Source organism: Aotus nancymaae, unplaced genomic scaffold, assembly GCF_030222135.1.
Source record: "Aotus nancymaae isolate 86718 unplaced genomic scaffold, 86718_ANA_hifiasm-v0.15.2.pri h1tg000009l, whole genome shotgun sequence".
NCBI classification, from domain to species: domain Eukaryota; kingdom Metazoa; phylum Chordata; class Mammalia; order Primates; family Aotidae; genus Aotus; species Aotus nancymaae.
Window position 1 is genome coordinate 9,859,927 of NW_026988420.1, and position 18,084 is coordinate 9,878,010.

General features: G+C 37.1%; 1 protein-coding gene across 1 annotated transcript in view; it reads left to right on the forward strand.

Annotated features, from left to right (window-relative positions):
• Nucleotides 1-18,084, forward strand: part of GTF2F2 (general transcription factor IIF subunit 2) — a 156,375-nt gene that overhangs the window by 20,352 nt on the left and 117,939 nt on the right. Inside the window, exons 3-4 of the mRNA XM_012465187.3 lie at nucleotides 10,706-10,724; nucleotides 13,061-13,205. Coding sequence (XP_012320610.1) covers nucleotides 10,706-10,724; nucleotides 13,061-13,205 — 164 coding nt within the window. The remainder of the gene's footprint in view (nucleotides 1-10,705; nucleotides 10,725-13,060; nucleotides 13,206-18,084) is intronic.

Here is an 18,084-nt window from a genome sequence, read left to right on the forward strand (position 1 = left end):
AATAAATGTTCATTTCAATTGAAAATAAGTAAAAACCAAAAAGTATATTTACACACCTCACTCTCTCCACATTCATAATTCTGACTGTGTCCTTGATGTTTCTACTTGGATGTTTCAGAAGCATCTCAAACTTGCTATTCTTCTGTTCTTTCTCTCTGGAACACTCTTTTTAGATAATCCCCATTGCTTGCTCCCACATTTCTTTTCGGTCTCTCTTCACAGTGTCAGCTCACTGAGGTGTTTTCTGGCCACCATATGTAAAATAGCACCCTGTAGGCTCTACCTCCCTTACTCTCTTATTATTCGCTATTCTTTTGTGTTATTGATATTTATTCCCCTTTTATATCCATCTGACACACTGTATATTTGTTTGTGTATTGTTCATATCATCTACTAAAGTATAAAGTCTACTAGGTCATGATTTTTGTCTTGATGATTACTGAGTTTCCCTTGTCTAGAACAATGCTTGGCATAATAAACACCGTGTTCTAAGGTTAGGTAGGGACAAGTACAGTCGTCCCTCAGTATCTGCAGGAAATTGGTATCTGGCATGTCCCATCCCTCATAACAAAATCCACCATGCTCAAGTCCCTTATATAAAATGGCACAGTATTTGCATGTAACCTACACACATCCTTTGTATGCTTTAAAGCATCTCTAGATTACTTATACCTAATACAATGTAAAAACTATGTAAATAGTTGTTACTAGTTTTTTTCCTCCTTTTTTTGAAACTGGGTCTCACTCTGTTGCCCAGGACTATATGCAAGTGCTGCCGTGCCCAGCTAATTTTTTTTTTTTTTTTTTTGTAAAGACAGGGTCTCCCTATGTTGCCTAGGTTGGTCTCAAATTCCTGGGCTTAAGGGATCCTCCTTCCTCAGCCTCCCAAAGTTTGGGGATTACAGGCATGAGCCACCATTCCCAGCCGATTTTGAAAATATTTTCAGTCTGCGATTGGTTGACTCCACGAATATGGAACCCACAGATGTAGGGGGCCAACTGTAATATCTCGTTTTCTCAAGGAACGATTGACTATACATTAATAGTGGAGTCAGCCTTGTATTCTGGCCTTTTATTGGTCAGGAAACTCTAGCAGCTTGTAGTTCTAGCTCAGGCATTTACTATAAGTGAGACTTTGTACAAGTCACTCAATCTTCTGACTTTAGATTTCTTATCCTTAAAGTTGCTTGTTTGCAGGGCTTTTATATGAATCCATTGAGATAATATGGAAATATTGTTTATTTGTATATTTAAGTTTATAAGATGAACATATTCCTGGAAAGCTGTAGATGTATCACATTTTTCTGAGTTGTCATACTTTTATTCAAAGAGAAAAATAATGTTGAAATCTGTGGAGTTTTTTTCCCCCAGTGTGAAGTTCTTTGTAATGCACATAATTAGCTACTGTTCTGTAATGAACTTCAGAATTTTTTATATTAGATTTTACTGAAATGGGAGCCACAACCAAGACAAAAATCTCAGGAATGTATGTCACTGAAGGCAGGCAGCCTAAAGGAGAAATTACTTAGATAACAAACTTTATGGTATTGTGGAGTGCCTTCACTATAGAGCTCAAGACGTGGCTTCTAGTCCTAAATGGCTGTTGATAGTTGTTTGGCTTTGGGCCTTATACTTCTTGTTTGTAAAATGTGGATAATAATGCCTTTCCAATCCATAGGGTGTTTATAAAGCAAATGAAATAGCTTAGCATTTGTTAAAATATTTGTAAACTCAAATGTTCTCCTTCCATGTAATATTCTTGTCCCACCATGAATATTACATTTCTGAAAACTTGTATGTAAAGAAAATACCTGGTTGAGAAATATAATATTTCCTTTTGGTGTAGAGGATGGGGAAATGATTACAAGAAAAACAGTAAAAGGAAACAAGGCTCAGAGAAACCCATGTAAATCTCAAGTAACCACTTTGATCACTAAAGTAAAATATTAAAGATAGCATACTAAATAAGCAATAATGGGCATGCTGCAATTTTTCCTTATCAGTCCTTGCTTGGTAGAAAATCTCAAGGTCTTTTTCTTCCTTAGTTTAAAGCAGATGGTCCGCATAGTTGCATCTAATCCACATAGGGTGGCTAAACCTCCAGGTTTGTCTGGAACCCTCCCAGTTTATGTGTTTCCCTATGCAAATTATTAATAGTGCCCCCTTTTCCACTCTCCAGTGTCCTGGTTTTGATAACATTGTTGTCCTAAATGGTAGCAGACGTGTGTGTAGGAATGGGGGCGAGGATGGAGGATGGTTGTTCTATGCATTACCAGGCTGATTTTATGAGCTGGCATTATTTGATTCCTTTAGGGATCCAACCAAAGTTCCTTAGAAATACCTTGTGTGTGTGTGTGTGTGTGTGTGTGTGTGTGTGTATAAGTAATACTTTCTTCCTTGGTTCTTTCCTTTTACATTTTTACAAAATGAAAAGGTGTCTGTTTTCCCCATTGGCATGCTTTAGAGGTGGCCATGGGTAACTGCTTGGTATGTAACCCTCCAGATTACATAAAAATCATTTTGGGTGTTTAATGTGGACAATGTTTTAAATCCACTAACCCGAGCTAAGTATTTTTCAAATCCCTAAGCCTAACTGTTATGCTAACTTCAGAATATAGCACAGAAGTCTGATTTTGCTTTGTTGTTCTTTCTTATATGTAGTTATAAGGCTTTGGTTTACTTTGTTGCATCTTGATCTCTTCCCTAGGGTACATGATCAGTACTTATATTCCTTGTTTTTCTCGTTTTAGTCTCTGAATTCTTTTGAAAGTAAAATCCTCAGTAGTAGTGAGTTGAAATTCTTTTATTCAAATCAGTTTCCTCAACCACAGTTAAAGAAAAAGTAAACTCACCATTTTTTTTTTTTTTTTTTTTTGGAAACAGAGTCTTGCTCTGCTGTCCAGGCTGGAGTGCAGTGGTGTGATCTCAGCTGAATGCAATCTCTATCTCCTGATAGGGTTCAAGCGGTTCTCCTGCCTCAGCCTCCTGAGGAGCTGGGATTATAGGCGCCCGCCACCACGCCCAGCTAATTTTTTTGTGTTCTTAATAGAGACAGGGTTTCACCATGTTGCCAGGCTGGTCTCAAACTCCTGACCTCAAGTGATCCTCTCTCCTTGGCCTCCCAAAGTGCTAGGATTACAGGCATGAGCCACTGCCCTGGCCCTAAGAGTTTCTTAAAAGGGAATCTAGTGGTTTCTATATATACTAATATCAGAGACAAATAAGCAGATTGTTTATGTTTGTGTGGTCTATATGTAGGCAACAGATCTAGCAGATTTTCTGCCTAACATAACACATAATCAGTCTTGTAGAAGATCTAGATGCTTTTACTGATAAGAACGGACTTACAGTAATTAGTACTCTAAGACTGCTATGAAAATGCTTGAAAACAGCTTGTTCCCTAGTTGGTCTCCTGGCTGTATTCTCCAGGCTGTCTTGTTTACCTTCCTGATTTACTTAGTTTTCATTGTTGTTACTGAATTTAACTAAATTCACGATTAAACAAATGTAGGAGGGGTGAGGAAAGGCTTACAGTGCATGTGACTAGGTTATCAGGATTTTAGTTGATTTTGAGCTTAATATGAGTCATCAAATTTATGAGCTTACAAACAAAAGGCCCATTGATAGATGTTTGTTGTTTAGAATGAAGTGGAATGATAATCCTACTCCTTTCTTTGCTAGTCACAGTGAAAACAGTATGTTCAGTTTTTAGTGCTGTACTTACAGAGAGACATGGATGAATAAGATCATTCAGTGGAGTGAGACTAGGATAATCAGAAAGCTGAAAAAAAATTAATGTCTTATAAGGAATGTTTGAAAGTCTAGGGCTATTAAGAGAAGATGTAGGGCAGACCAGGCAAACTATCCTCACATATTTTAAAATGTAGAATCAACTACTGATTCTTAGAGGCAAATTAACCTCTAAGTTTGTAGGTTTATAGGCTATAGGTTACCTGTGGTTAAAAAAACATATATTTGGATAAAAAATGAAAACAACTAAGATTTTAGAAAGGCAGTGTGGCATACTGGTAATGAGTGTGGACCTGGGAATCAGCCTGAGGTTTAGTCCTTAGCCCTGTTGCTTACTAGCTATATGACTTTTGGTAGGTTGTTTACTCTGTTTCCTCCTCTGAGGAGATGGTATTAATACCTCACAGGTTCAAATGCATGTAAAATATGTAGTTAATAAGAGTTCACCTGCTGGCGTAACCATGCGTAATACACAGTCTAGATGGTAGATACTGCATTGTGTCTAATGTGGTGTGGGAGGACCTCGCCTCTCTACCGGATCTCCTAAAGCTGAGCAGCAGCTTGCTGTGTGGTGCAGGCCAGAAGCTAGGAGATCTACGTGGCGTGGCTGCTCATTCCAGTAGACAGGGCTCTGGGTGGAGAGATTGGGAGAGGTCTAGAGAAGGGAAAAGACTTGCAACTTGGAATGCAGCTCTTCCTGAATTTGGTTCTGTCTTAATACTCAAAAAGAGGAGAGTCCAGTTGTGAATAAGATGAGAGTAACAGCTTGTTCTGACAGTTGGTAACATTTGGACCCTTTTTATCAAGCAATTTATGTGATATTTCTAAACCAATGTACCTGGATTATTTTTGTATCTTTGGACATCTGATGCGTGCCACATTTTAATTAGTTCATAGTTTTGCTTGGCTCAGTGCTGTGGCTCACGCCTGTAATCCTAGCACTTTGGGAAGTCAAGGTGGGTGGATCATCTGAGGTCAGGAGTTTGAGACCACCAGCCTGGCCAACATGGTGAAACCCCATCTCTGCTAAAAATAGAAAAATTAGCTAGGCATGTTGGTGTGCACCTGTAATCCCAGCCACTCGGGAGACTGAGGCAGGAGAATCGCTTGAACCCGGGGGATGGAGGTTTCAGTGGGCTGAGATTGCACCATTGCACTCCAGCCTGGGCAACACGAGTGAAACTCTGTCTCAAAAAAAAAAAAATTAGTTTATAGTTTTGCTTTAGCTTGTTTAATCTTAAAGGCAACCTTTCTACATCACCATCCTACCTCAGAATACTTCAGTTTTCCAAATGTTTGATATATACAACATATATCTTATTGATAATCACATAACCTGTACTAATAATATGGCTTCTCCCAGAGACTTTTAGTTTCTAGCTTTATTTCTAAACACGTTTAACATTCCGGGTCATGTGGGGACCCGTTAATAATAAAAAGAATGGAAACGAAAAATTAATGAGACAATTTTTCTATTATAAAATTGACTTAGTTTAGAACAGTGTTATACTGATGATATGATGGGAGTTTAATTTGGTACAAACTTTCTGAAAGGCAGTCTGGCAACGTGTGTGTGTGTGTGTGTGTGTGTGTGTGTAACTTAAATAACATGCACACATATTCCTACTCAAAACAATGTAGAATAATAATCCCACTATTTTCTCTGCCAGTTACCTCACAGCTCAGACATTTTGTTCAGTCCTTGATCTGCCATTATCTAGAGAGACAGACAAATAAGCTCATCCAGTAGAGTGGGACTGGGATAATGAGAAAGCTAGAAAAATTAATAACAAAATATTCATGCCTTTCACCCAGCAATTCCATAAATTTCTTTTTATTTCTTTGTTTTTAATTCCATCAACTGCTAGGAACTTATCTCATGAAGTAATAGGTAAGTGATAGAAAGATTAATATGTAAGGATAAATTAATGATAAAATATTCATGTCCTTTTGACATGTCTTCATCATTCTTTGAGCACCTCTTATTTTTTGACATAGAGAGATGTTTTAGACTCATCTTGTACATTTCTGCCTAAGCCCTGAAGTTAGCCATTTCTCCAAGGAGTTGGCCATGGTTCCTTTTCGGGGAGAATGATATTTAGAAACTGAGATCTGGATACTCCAAATGCTTATTGCTGCTTCCAGGCCTTCTCAGTGAATAGAACTAGGGAGCATATGTGTACACATACATACACACACACACCCTCATCCCTTTTACATCTGTATTTCTATACTTACATATATTGAAATCACAAATTTGCACTAACATATCCAGTTCCAATATAATACCACATACTTAGTTCTAGTTTTCTTCCTTTTTTTACTTGTACCTCTTTTCCAAAAGTGAGAAAACTGGTTCCTGTTGTCCTTAATGTATTTACTTACTTGTTCAGTCCTCTGTTCTTACTTGTTCAGTCCATTCCCTGCTCCATATGCAAATACCCTACTTACCCTGCTTGGGCTCTAGCTCTGGTCAGTGTGCTGCTGCTTTCACTGTCCTCCACTGGGACACCCTCGTCACCCTGTTCAGTCTTCCATTTCTGTTCTGAGCCTTCTCCACTCCTCCATAGGCATGCCTCCTTACTCCACTGAGGCTCCAGCATCCTGTTTCAGGTTGTCCTCCTATATGTGGTTGCTCTTGCCTGCTAGGCTTTGACACATTTCTTACTGAGCCACTCCTTTATAGCAATGCCCTCCTTACCTTATTGGTCTCTGATACCTCACCCCATCTTGCCTGCTTCACCCCAGTTGACATCCTCTTCACCCCACTTGGACTATGACCATCCTACCCAACCCACTCTGAAGAAGATGCCTACCTTGTTTGGCTGCACCTAATGGTTTTTGAGCTCAAATTTTCAGTTAGGGGAAGTATAAATGGGAATTAAAAACAAAACAAGGCCTGGTGCAGTGTCTTATATCTGTAATCCCAGCACTTTGGGAGGCCGAGGCAGAAGGATCACTTGAGTCCAGGAGTTCGACTAGCTGGTGCAACATAGCGAGACCCTGTCTCTACAAAAATAAAAACAGATGTTAGCTAGATGTGGTAATGTGCGCCTGTGGTCCCAGCTACTCCAGAGGCTGAGATGTGAGGATCACTTCAGCCCAAAAGGTCAAGGCTGCAGTGAGCCATCATCACACCACTGCACTCCAGCCTGGGTGACAGGGCAAGACCCTGTCACAAAAATAAAACAAAACAAAAACAAGAGGCCGGGCATGGTGGCTCACGCCTGTAATCTCAGCACTTTGGGAGGCGGAGGCAGGCGGATCACCTGAGGTCAGGAGTTCAAGACCAACCTGGCCAACATGGAGAAACCCTGTCTTTAAAACAAAAACAAAAACAAGAGCCATGAGCACAGTTGAATATTGATATTATCTGATTAGTTTTCTTAACCTGGAAAAGGTGTTGCTTATTGGCTGTTAGTGATAGTGAAAAGTCAGGCCCCATTGGTATCAAATCCAATAAGTATTGTAAAAGTGTAAGAAAAAGGAAAGACACGATTAATGCAAATTAAGAAAGGCAAAAGGAACGAGACCAGAGTCTAAAAGAGTAGCTGTGGGTATTGAGAAATGGACTCAGAATAGTAAAGGAGAAAATGCACAGCATTGTGAGAAATTTCGTGAAAGGATGGCCAGATGTTTGCTTCATTAATTTCTGAAGATAGCTCTGTATTGTACAATAATTAGCATTTAAAATTTTGTGCAAAGGTCATCATACAAAGGGTATATTATAGTTGTAATGTAGAATAACAAAAGGTTATATCTACTTCATATGTTTACACACCAAGAAAAGGGAATATGCCATTCTTTTTAAATAAGTTTTAAGTCTTCAAGGACAGCTTTTTTTCCTGGAGAATATTAACTCATCTAGAGCTCATCAATCTTATAGCATTCCAATTAAGATGCTGTTATGATTATATATGTGTGAAAATGAAGTTGTCCTCTCCTCCTATGTTCCCTAATTGCATCTAGTTACCAAGCTGAAAATGTCAACATGATTTTTAATTCATCTTTTTTCCTATGCTACCCACTTCCAGTCATTTCCTCTTCTCTTAGTTTTAACAATTTAATGACCTGCTGTGTATCTCTTCCTTGCATTCTACCACTAGCTGCTTCAAGGTTTCTTTATTTTCTGTGTGGGTATTTGCGTTAGTCTCAGTTGAATTCTGTAAACATTATGGATGTTTATTCTGCATTTTTTCCTTTGTCTATAGCACCTCTGCCTTATAGGTAGCTAAATTAAAGGTAGTTATGTTCAGTTGAGCTCTAAAAGCTAAATTCAGGAGTGTTAGAGAAGGGACTGTGGTGAATTTAGTGCCTGCCCCAAAATACATGTTGAAGGTATTGTCATGCTGAATTAGGGGCCAATCTTTGCCATATCTTTACTTCTTGTACGAGAAGCTGGAAACTCATATTTTTATGTGAAATCTTAAAAATTTCTCACCTTTTTAGGATACTTCATCAACAAAAAGGAGTCTGACATTGCATTTTAATATATAAAAGACTGGGAAGTCCTACATAAACAAATCTGTGGAACAATCTGGACTCCTTAGTCTGTCCTAAGTGACTCTACCATTTGACTCCAGGCTGCCATTCACTAGGTCAGAAGAATGTGCTAGATATTTTCTTTTTTCACTAGGGCTATTCCCTTAGCCTGGAATTTCCCCATGTTTTCAGCTTCATCCCTCACTCCTTTACCTGGCTTTTTAGTTTGCCTTTCCATAACAGGTACATTTATGGTGTATACCTTTGCCATAAAGTTTTTGTTGTTATGGCAAGATATAACTGTCTTATTTGTAGTTGTTCATGGATTGGACTTGTCTATTTTCATTAAACTGGGACTTCCTTGAGGCCAGGAACCCACACTTAATACTGTACCATGTACCTAGCACAATGCATAGTGGATGTATAGTAGACTCTTTGTAATAGAATGAGTGATTAACTGAGCAAGTGAATGAAGGCAGGTTGGAAATAAACTGAATGTTATGGAGAAACAGTGGTTTTCTAATTTGTCTTCCTATCTCTAGTCTACCTTTAGTCTATTCTGTATATATTTTCTAGTACAAGTTTCCTGTAGGAAATTTTTGTACTCATTATTCTTTTATTCAAACGATATCTGCAGATCTCCATTGCCCAAAGAATAAAGTCTGTACTTCGTACTGTGATATTTAAGAGCTTCCATGGTTGAGCTCCACTTCTGCTTTGGAGTTCATCTCCCACCCTTCCTTATTTTCCCTTTCCCTTCTAGCCAAATCTGATCACTCATTTGTGATCAGACCCTTTTGTGACTTTTGTTCAACTCTCACTTCTGATACTATATTTTCCCACTTCAACTTATTGCAATCTTAGTACTCCTTAAAGCTCAGCTCAGAGTTCCCTCTTTGTTTAACCATTCCTTAACTCTTAAAATGGAAGAAATGGTGTCTTCCTGCCTGATCCTGGTGCATTGTGGCTCCCTTAATCGAATATTAAAATTTATCTCATTTTATAGTTTATGGATATGCTTTATTTGTCTTCTGCTGGCTGGGACAGGGACCTTAAACTCAGTACTTTGCATATAGGAGGTATTTAGTACATGGTTTTTAAAAATTAAGTTCTTTTATAGGATTTATATTGATTTCTATTTGTAAAAAAATTTAAAATTGACGTTTTTAAAGTAATTCAAATACAGTATATAGAAAATAGTGTGGAAAGATACTGTACCAAGATGTTAACAGTGGAATTATGGCTATTTTAAAACTTATTTTTTGCTTGTCTGTTTTAAAAATATATAAGGGGCATATATTGTTTTATAATGGAGAAAAATGCTCATAATTTAAATTAATTGCTCATAATTTAAACATCAATTACTTGATGTTTAAGATTTTGTTAGTAAATGAAACCTCTTCAGCTAGATAAAATGAATAGTAACATTTGATGAAGTACTATGTAGATCTGGTATTAAATATGTATTAACATACTGCTGAATGCCAAAAATGCTTAGAAATAAAGATAAGAATTGTAATAAGGCTAGGCACAGTGGCTCACACCTGTAATCCCAGCACTTTGGGAGGCTGAGGCAGGTGGATTGGGGCCAGGAGTTCAAGACCAGCCTGGACAACATGGTATGACCTTGTCTGTATAAAACATTACAAAAGTTAGCTGGGTGTGATGGCACGTACCTATAGACCCAGCTACTTAGGAGCCTGAGGTGAGAGAATCGGTTGATCCTGGGAAGTCAAGACTGCAGTGAGCCATGATCATGCCACTGTACTTTAGCCTGGATGATAGAGGGAGATCCTGTCTCAAAAAAAAAAAAAAAAGAAAAAGAAAAGAAGGAAAGAGTAAAAGAAAAAAAGAAAGAATTGTAATAAGATGATTATTTGGACAAAATAGAACTAGCAGAGATTATAATAGTGTTAAGTGACATAAACTCATAATATACAAAATAGTGATGTGTGATTAATGTGAGTTTTTTTTTTTTTTTTTGGAGACGGAGTTTTGCTCTTGTTACTCAGGCTGGAGTGCAATGGCGCGATCTCGGCTCACCACAACCTCCGCTTCCTGGGTTCAGGCAATTCTCCTGCCTCAGCCTCCTAAGTAGCTGGGATTACAGGCACGCGCCACCACGCCCAGCTAATTTTTTGTATTTTTAGTAGTGACGGGGTTTCACCATGTTGACCAGGATGGTCTCGATCTCTTGACCTCGTGATCCACCCGCCTCGGCCTCCCAAAGTGCTGGGATTATAGGCATGAGCCACCGTGCCCGGCCTTAATGTGAGTTTTTTTTTCCTATAAGATTATAAATAGGATGGTTATGGGGAGCCAAGGGTTAATATTTGTTTATCTCTGTAAATATAATGTTTTATGTAAATATAATGTTTTATGTAAATATGATTTTTTTTTAAAACCTTTTAACTCATCTTTGAAAACAACTTGAAATCTAAATAATTAAAAAAATTTTTTTTTTCCTCTCTAGGAATCAAGGAAGGACTGAGGTAAGATTATTTATATGGAAATTTTAGTTAAAACATAAAACTATCTTTTCATTAGTAACAGTGAAAAAAGAGCATTTGAATTTTGGAAAACTCTACATTAGGTGATGGTTAGGAACATATAAAGGTATAAATGCCACTCTTGTGTGAATGAATGGACTCTTTTCTAGTTGTTCATTCTCAGAATTTTTCTTCTTTGACCTACATTTTCCCTCTCTTGGTACCATGAAAATTTCTGTAATACTCTACTAATATATTAGTATTACTTCAGTGTGACAGAGACATTTGATGTGGATTTTTGAGAATTTTAGATTTTGACCCATTGAGTCCAGTTTGTGATTTATAGTACTTATCATATAGTAGAGAGATTTTTAATAAATACTTTATCATCTTCCTACATGCTTAGGAGATGAGTAACTTTGTTTATGAGTCTGTTTAATGTAAAAATGTGTTGTTCTAGGAAGGCAGCAAATCACACTGCCACATATGCACCTATGCAACAATCTTGCATATTCTTCACATGCACCCCAAAACCTAAAACGCAATTAAAAAAAATGTGTTGTTCTTTTGGGGATATCTGGTATATAATAAAAAGCATTTTAAAAGAACACCTAGTATGTCTTTTTATTCTAAACTTTATTATTGAGCTATCCTTGTAACTGTTTAGTTGCATTTGTTAAAACATTCAAAAATAGTACCATGTACTCATATGGTTGTCATTAAGACCTATAGAATAAATATATCCTCTGTTTATGGGAGTGTTTAAGCTTTTCAGAGTAAATAGTTAACTTTACCCCTCAACCTTAAGTACAATTGCTTTCTTAATATTATTAAAATACTCACTTATTCAGCAATATTATTTTCCTCCTATGTGCCATGCCCTCTGTTAGATTGTAAGGATACAAAAGATAGTAAGACATGATCCCTTGACCTCAGACCTCAGAGGTTTTAGGAAAAAAATCATCTCTTTTTTGAGATGGAGTCTTGTTCTGTCATGCCTGCCTGATTTTTGTATTTTTCGTAGAGACAGGGTTTGGCCACGTTGGCCAGGTTGGTCACAAACTCCTGACCTCAAGTGATCCACCGGCCTCAGCCTCCCAGGGTGCTGGGATTATAGGTGTGAGCCACCTTGCCTAGCTGGAAAAAATAATTGCCACCTTGCCTAGCTGGAAAAAATCATCTTACTCCTGTTTTGGAAAGAGTTCTTCAGCCACAGACCAGAGAAAACATGAAATCTGTCTTTTTTCATAATGGTAGATTAGCCCCATTATTCTTTTTGTTTTTGTTTTTTATTGCTGTATTCTTTTTAGTAATTTCTATTTTATTTCAGGGGTACATGTGTGGGTTTGTTACATGGGTATATTGCATGATGCTGAGATTTGGGCTGATATTTATTCTGTTACCCAAATAATGAACATGGTAACCAATAGGTAGTTTTTCAACCCTTTGTCCCCTCTCTTCCTCTCTCTTTTTGGAGTCCCCAATGTCCGTTGTTTCCATCTTTAGGTCTGTGTATACCCCATGTTTAGCTTCCACTTATAAGTGAGAACATGTGGTATTTGGTTTTCTGTTTCTATACTAATTCACATAGGATAATGGCTTCCAGCTGCATCGTTGCTGCAAAGGATGTGATTTTGGTGTTTTTTTTATTAGCCCCATTATTCTGACAAACAGGAATAGATTGTCTCTCTTTTGTTTTTTTTAAGAGACAGGGTCTTGCTGTGTTGCCAAGGCTGGAGTGCAATGGCTATTCATTGTGAGCTATAGCCTGTAACTCCTGGCCAAAGGAATCCTCTTGCCTCAGCCTCCCAAGTAGCTGGGATTATAGGTGTGCACCACTGTGTCCAGTTTACATTCTCTTTTTATGATCAAGAATTAAGGAATTTTTTTTGTTTGTTTGTTTTTTTGAGACGGAGTCTTGCTCTGTTACCCAGGCTGGAGTGCAATGGAGCGATCTTGGATCACTGCAACCTCCACCTCCCAGGTTCAAGCAATTCTCCTGCCTCAGCCTCCCAAGTAGCTAGGATTACAGGCATGTGCCACCACACCCGGCTAATTTTTGTGTTCTTAGTAGAGACGGGGTTTCACCATGTTGGCCAGGCTGATCTCGAACTCCTGACCTCTCGTGATCTGCCCATCTCGGCCTCTCAAAGTGCTGAGATTGCAAGCGTGAGTCACTGCACCTGGCCAAGTATTAAGGCTTTTTAAATAAAGTTAAAGTGTTTAATGATATGACTGGAAAACACATTTTAAAAAAATTTGATTTATAACTAAAATTTTTTTTACATGTACTTTGAATATAAAAGTCTGTTATAATCTCTGGTTAATGTGTCTATTAGGTGTCATTTACTTTGAATGAGGATCTTGCAAATATTCACGACATTGGTGGAAAACCAGCTTCAGTCAGTGCTCCTAGAGAACATCCATTTGTCTTGCAAAGTGTCGGAGGACAAACATTAACAGTATTTACTGAGAGCTCGTCAGGTAAGTGGGAATGGAATTATTTAATGTGATTCCTGTACATGTTGTATAGATTTTTTGTCTCAACATACATTCCTATTTGCTTTTTTAAGGTCATTACCAAGATTGTTCCATCTCTCATTTTGTCTGCCTCTGTTATTCATACCGTGCCGCTTCTCTGCTCTGTGTCTTTTCTTGTGATTAGTGAAATTTTGGCCATTACTTGAGAAGGGTTTAATTTCCATTTGGGATATGAAGATATAGAACAAAGCAGATGGAAGAATGTGGTTCATCAAGCTGCATTCTAAGATGTTGAAGAAACAGTATTTAGAATTTTGCCAAGATAAGGTCATCCTTGCTTGTTTTAGTAAATTGATATTCAGCAATTATAAGTTGTAGTCAAAAAATACTGCTTGATATTAGGGAATATTTTAGTCTGAATTTTTCATCTTCTATGCTTTGTATATCAAGAGGCCCCTTTTATTGCATAGAGATTAACTTTTAATTGATACTGGCTTCCAAGAAGGTTCCACATAGAGTTTTAAGATTGTATGTGTTTGCAATGAGATATTTTAACAGTTCAATAAATCAGAAGCAAATGTTTCCACTTGTGAATTAAATACAGAGGGAACTTTCTTGTGGCACACATTTAGCATGACTATATTTTCCTCGTTTTGGGATTTTTATCTTTCATTGAGTTTAGAATACTATTAAAGCAACAGGCCACCTCAGTTTAATGGAGCTAATTTTCTCATATCTAGTTCAAAAAGCTTATTGATAAAAGAAAATATTTGTGCTTTTGTTGCATTTCATCAAATATTTCAAAGAAATTATAGTATGTTAAGAACACAATTGTTTAAAAAAAGGAACATCTTCCTAAATTTTTTTGTGGTATCTTGGATTACCAATAGCTACATAAAATGATCTAAAAAATTATTCTTTTTTTTCTTGGATGTACAGTATAACAAAATGGTAAATTATAACTCTTTACTTATATTGTCGAGGGTAGAAGGTTGGTTTCACTGCAGTTTTTTGATGCTGTAATAATTAGTAGTGTAGTAGTATGGGAGGCAGATGTTAAAGTAAAATGTTAAAGTAACGGTATCTTCAACACATCCATTTTACACTAGAGAAGATTCAGCCTTTCGGCAAATATTTATTGCATGCTACATTGTTCAGGGCATAGTATAGGCCTATCTAAAGAATCTGATATTTGTCTGAAATTAAAAGCATATTTGAATGTACATTAAGAGTTTTAGTTTTGGCTGGGTGTGGTGACTCATGTCTGTAATCCCAGCACTTTGGGAGGCTGAGGCGTGTGGATCACCTGAGGTCAGGAGTTCAAGACCAACCTGACCAATATGGTGAAACCCAGTCTCTACTAAAAATAAAAAATTAGCCTGGTGTGGTGGCAGACGTCTGTAATCCCAGCTACTTGGGAGGCTGAGGCAGGAAAATCACTAGAACCCGGGAGGCAGAGGTTGAAGTGAGTCAAGATCGTTCCACTGCACTCCAGCCTTGATGAAGAGGGAGACTCAGTACCCTCTCCCCACCAACAAAAGAGTTTTACAACTCTGTACCTTTTTGATTGATGAGATTTAATAAGATCTGTTGAACCTTTGAGATTTTCTCTACTTTTGTAATTGTCCCTAGAATGGAAGAGGCATGGCATCAAGATGGTAAAAAGAAGGCATAGCCTTGATCAATGTTTGAGTTAGAGAAACTTGGACTTTTTTGGTAGAAAAAAGTACCCTATTTCAGATTTTTTACATCTTATTGACTAATTTTTTTAAAGCATGATTTATTCCTGGCACTTCTACAAGGACAGTGATTTAGAAAGCTAACAGCCTCAAAATTCGTCTTCCATTTTACATTTTAAAAATACTTCAGTGTTGTGATCTTTTTGAACATTTCATGTTCACATTTCTGGCTACAGGGTACTCTAAAGGGAATGTTGTTGTATAAGGATTATCTTGGCAGGTATATGGAAGAGAATTAAGATTGCCTTCCTTATTCTGGGGCTTGGACAGTATGTTCTTGCTTTGTAGAACTGTGATAATACAAGTGCAGTCCTAAGTTGCTATTAGTTATAATACGCTGTAACAGTTTTTTGCTTCTTAACCTCATTATTTCTATTTCAAGTCATTGTTCCTTGATTCTTTGCACCTTTCTGTGTCTTAATTTCCTCCTTTATGAAATGAGGATAATAGTTTATTGACATTTATGTGTAAATATGAATACATTTAAACACTTAGAACAATGCTCAGTATTTAATGAATGCTCAAATATTAGCTTTGTTATTAATATTGTATCTTATTTTTAAACACTTAAAGTTTCAAGTTTATTTTAAGGCACGTGCATACATTTTAGCTCAATCTGGATGTATATCACTTGATAAAATTCAGCCAATAGGGATTTTTATATTAAATGTTTCTCAGTTGCCTACATGACCAAGAAAAAAGCTCTAGAATTGTTAGTAGTTTATCTCCTTTGAGGAGTCTTATGTATTTGCTATTTCTAGTCATTAAAGCAACAGTTCTACAAGTGGGTTCCTTGGATCTCATGGAAGTCATAAATAGAACAGCAGGGGCTGTGTGACTGCTGCGACATATTTAAAATGTTAGATATATGTTGTGTATGTGTGTACTTTTCTATAGGATGGTACCAGAGCTTTCACTGGCATCTCAGAGGAATCTCTGGCCCAGAAAAGCTACAGAACCATTACCTTAGTGTTAACCTAGGTTGGTTATGAACTTGCCGAAGTTTAAGTGACTAAGCCATTTTATAGGGAGTAAGCAGTTGATTTTACATTGAAATATAAATGAGGTAGGCATTATTTTGAATATTTTTCACATTTTTCTATCAAGCATAAAACTGTACCTGCTTTTCTAGGCTCTTCATTTCTTTTAAATAGTGCACAGGTCTATAAAATGTAGAGTTAGTAAGGAAGCTTGAAACCACATTTGATTTCAATATGTTAGGAGTTTTAGTTTTAATAACTTTACTCCTGTTAATATGATTTTGCTGGTTTTTGAGAGGCTCCCTTTGAGCCCATTTTCCTAATGATTGAATTTGGTACATTTGGGTATCTTTTAGGGAGAGGGAATTAGAGGGGACTAATGGTAACAGTGTTTTCTCTTTAATTAAAATAATCTGCATGTCATCAACATTTTATGAACCCAATTAATTTGTTTCTAGTTCAATATTCCTGTCTGAGAGAATATATTTTATTTTTATGTGCTATTTTGGGTTACCCCTTCTTCTACCTCTGCTTTCTTCTGTGAAATTCAAAATGATCTTTTAATATTTCCCTGTTATTTTCATGGAACTCTCTCTTATCCATTACTCTTATCTCTGTGGAAATATCTCATGTGTTTGGCCTTACGTTTCCCCACCTTGGGTCTTCATTTTAGTATTTTTATCTACTATTTCTTGGTAACTATAGATAATTTCTATTTTTTTCTGTCTTTGGCATCTCAACTTTTATTCAAAGTTATATTTTCTTCTTTTTTTGTTTTTTCTTTGAGACAGTGTTTCACTTTGTTGCCTAGGCTGAACTTCTGGGCCCAAGTGATCCTCCCACCTCAGCCTCCTGAGTAGCTGGGACTACAGGCATGCACCATCATATCTGGCTCTTAGATATTATTCTTTATAGCTGCCAATTCTAGACAAAAATGTTCATTCATCTGTTCAATAGATATTTTTGGTGCTAAGCCCTGTGCTAGAATAAGATTAGACTCCTGTCCAGTGAGGCAACTGGTATGTGAATAAATGCTACAAGTGCTCTAATCGAGTTATACACAAAGAGGAAAAAAAGCATGTGTACTTTGCCTGAGGAAACTGGCTTCAGAAGTGGAGATAATATTTGAACTGGACTTTGAAGTATATGAATAGAAAGAAAGATAGTGAGGATAAAATTTATTTTTCTAGCCTTCACGGATCTAATTCTTCATTTTATATTCTTTTACCTGTTATTCTCTGTCATATCTATCTAAAAATTCATTAGAGCAAAAAACCTAGTTGTGGGTGTCATAGTCTAGGTTAGAGATGAAAAAAGTTTGAACTCGTGCAATGGGAGTGGAAAAGATGGGTCATATTCTAGGGATAATAGAGGTAATTTTCTTTTTTTAAATCTTTTTTGCCATCAGGTAAGTCAACCAGAATTAGAGGTTATTTTGACAGCTTTTGGTGATTATTCAGCTATGGGGAATTGGAAGATCGAGCAGTCTAGAATGGTTTCCAGGCTTTTTTTGGCTTAAGCATCTGGATGGATAGAAAAACCATTACTGAGTTAGAAAATATTGAAAGAAATGGTCAGGGATAGAGCTGATAACAGTGACTTTTTTTGCTTTCATTTTTTATTATCTTTGACTTCTTTGTAGCAGTTCATTAATTCAATAAATTAATATTTGTGCCTGCTTTTTTCGGGCCCCCTTTTAGGCTTGGGATACTTTAACAAGCAAAGGCTCAACCCTTGTGGTCTTACATTTTACTAAGAGGAGACAACAATAAACATAAGTAAATTATATCATTGGCTAGAAGTTGGTAAGTTTTCTCAGTATAAAATGGGAAGTAGGCTCAGGAGTATCAGGTTGAGGGTGGGACCTGCAATTTAAAATAGCATGGTCAGAGTGGGACCTCATTGAGAAGGTGAAAGAAGTTGAAAAGTCTTGAAGGAGGCAAAAGGGGTAGCCATGTGGAGTGAGTTAGCCAGCTAGGAGTTTTTAAGGACAGAGAGCAGTAATGACTAATGCTCCAAGTTGAGAACAAGCCTGGCATGTTCATGGAGTGGCCAAGAGGTCAGTGTGGGTAAAGTAGATGAGCAAGGGGGAAGAGTAGTGGGCTGTTAGGCCAGGGATCAAGGGTGGGTGTTGGCAGTGGCAGATCATGAAAAGATTTGTAA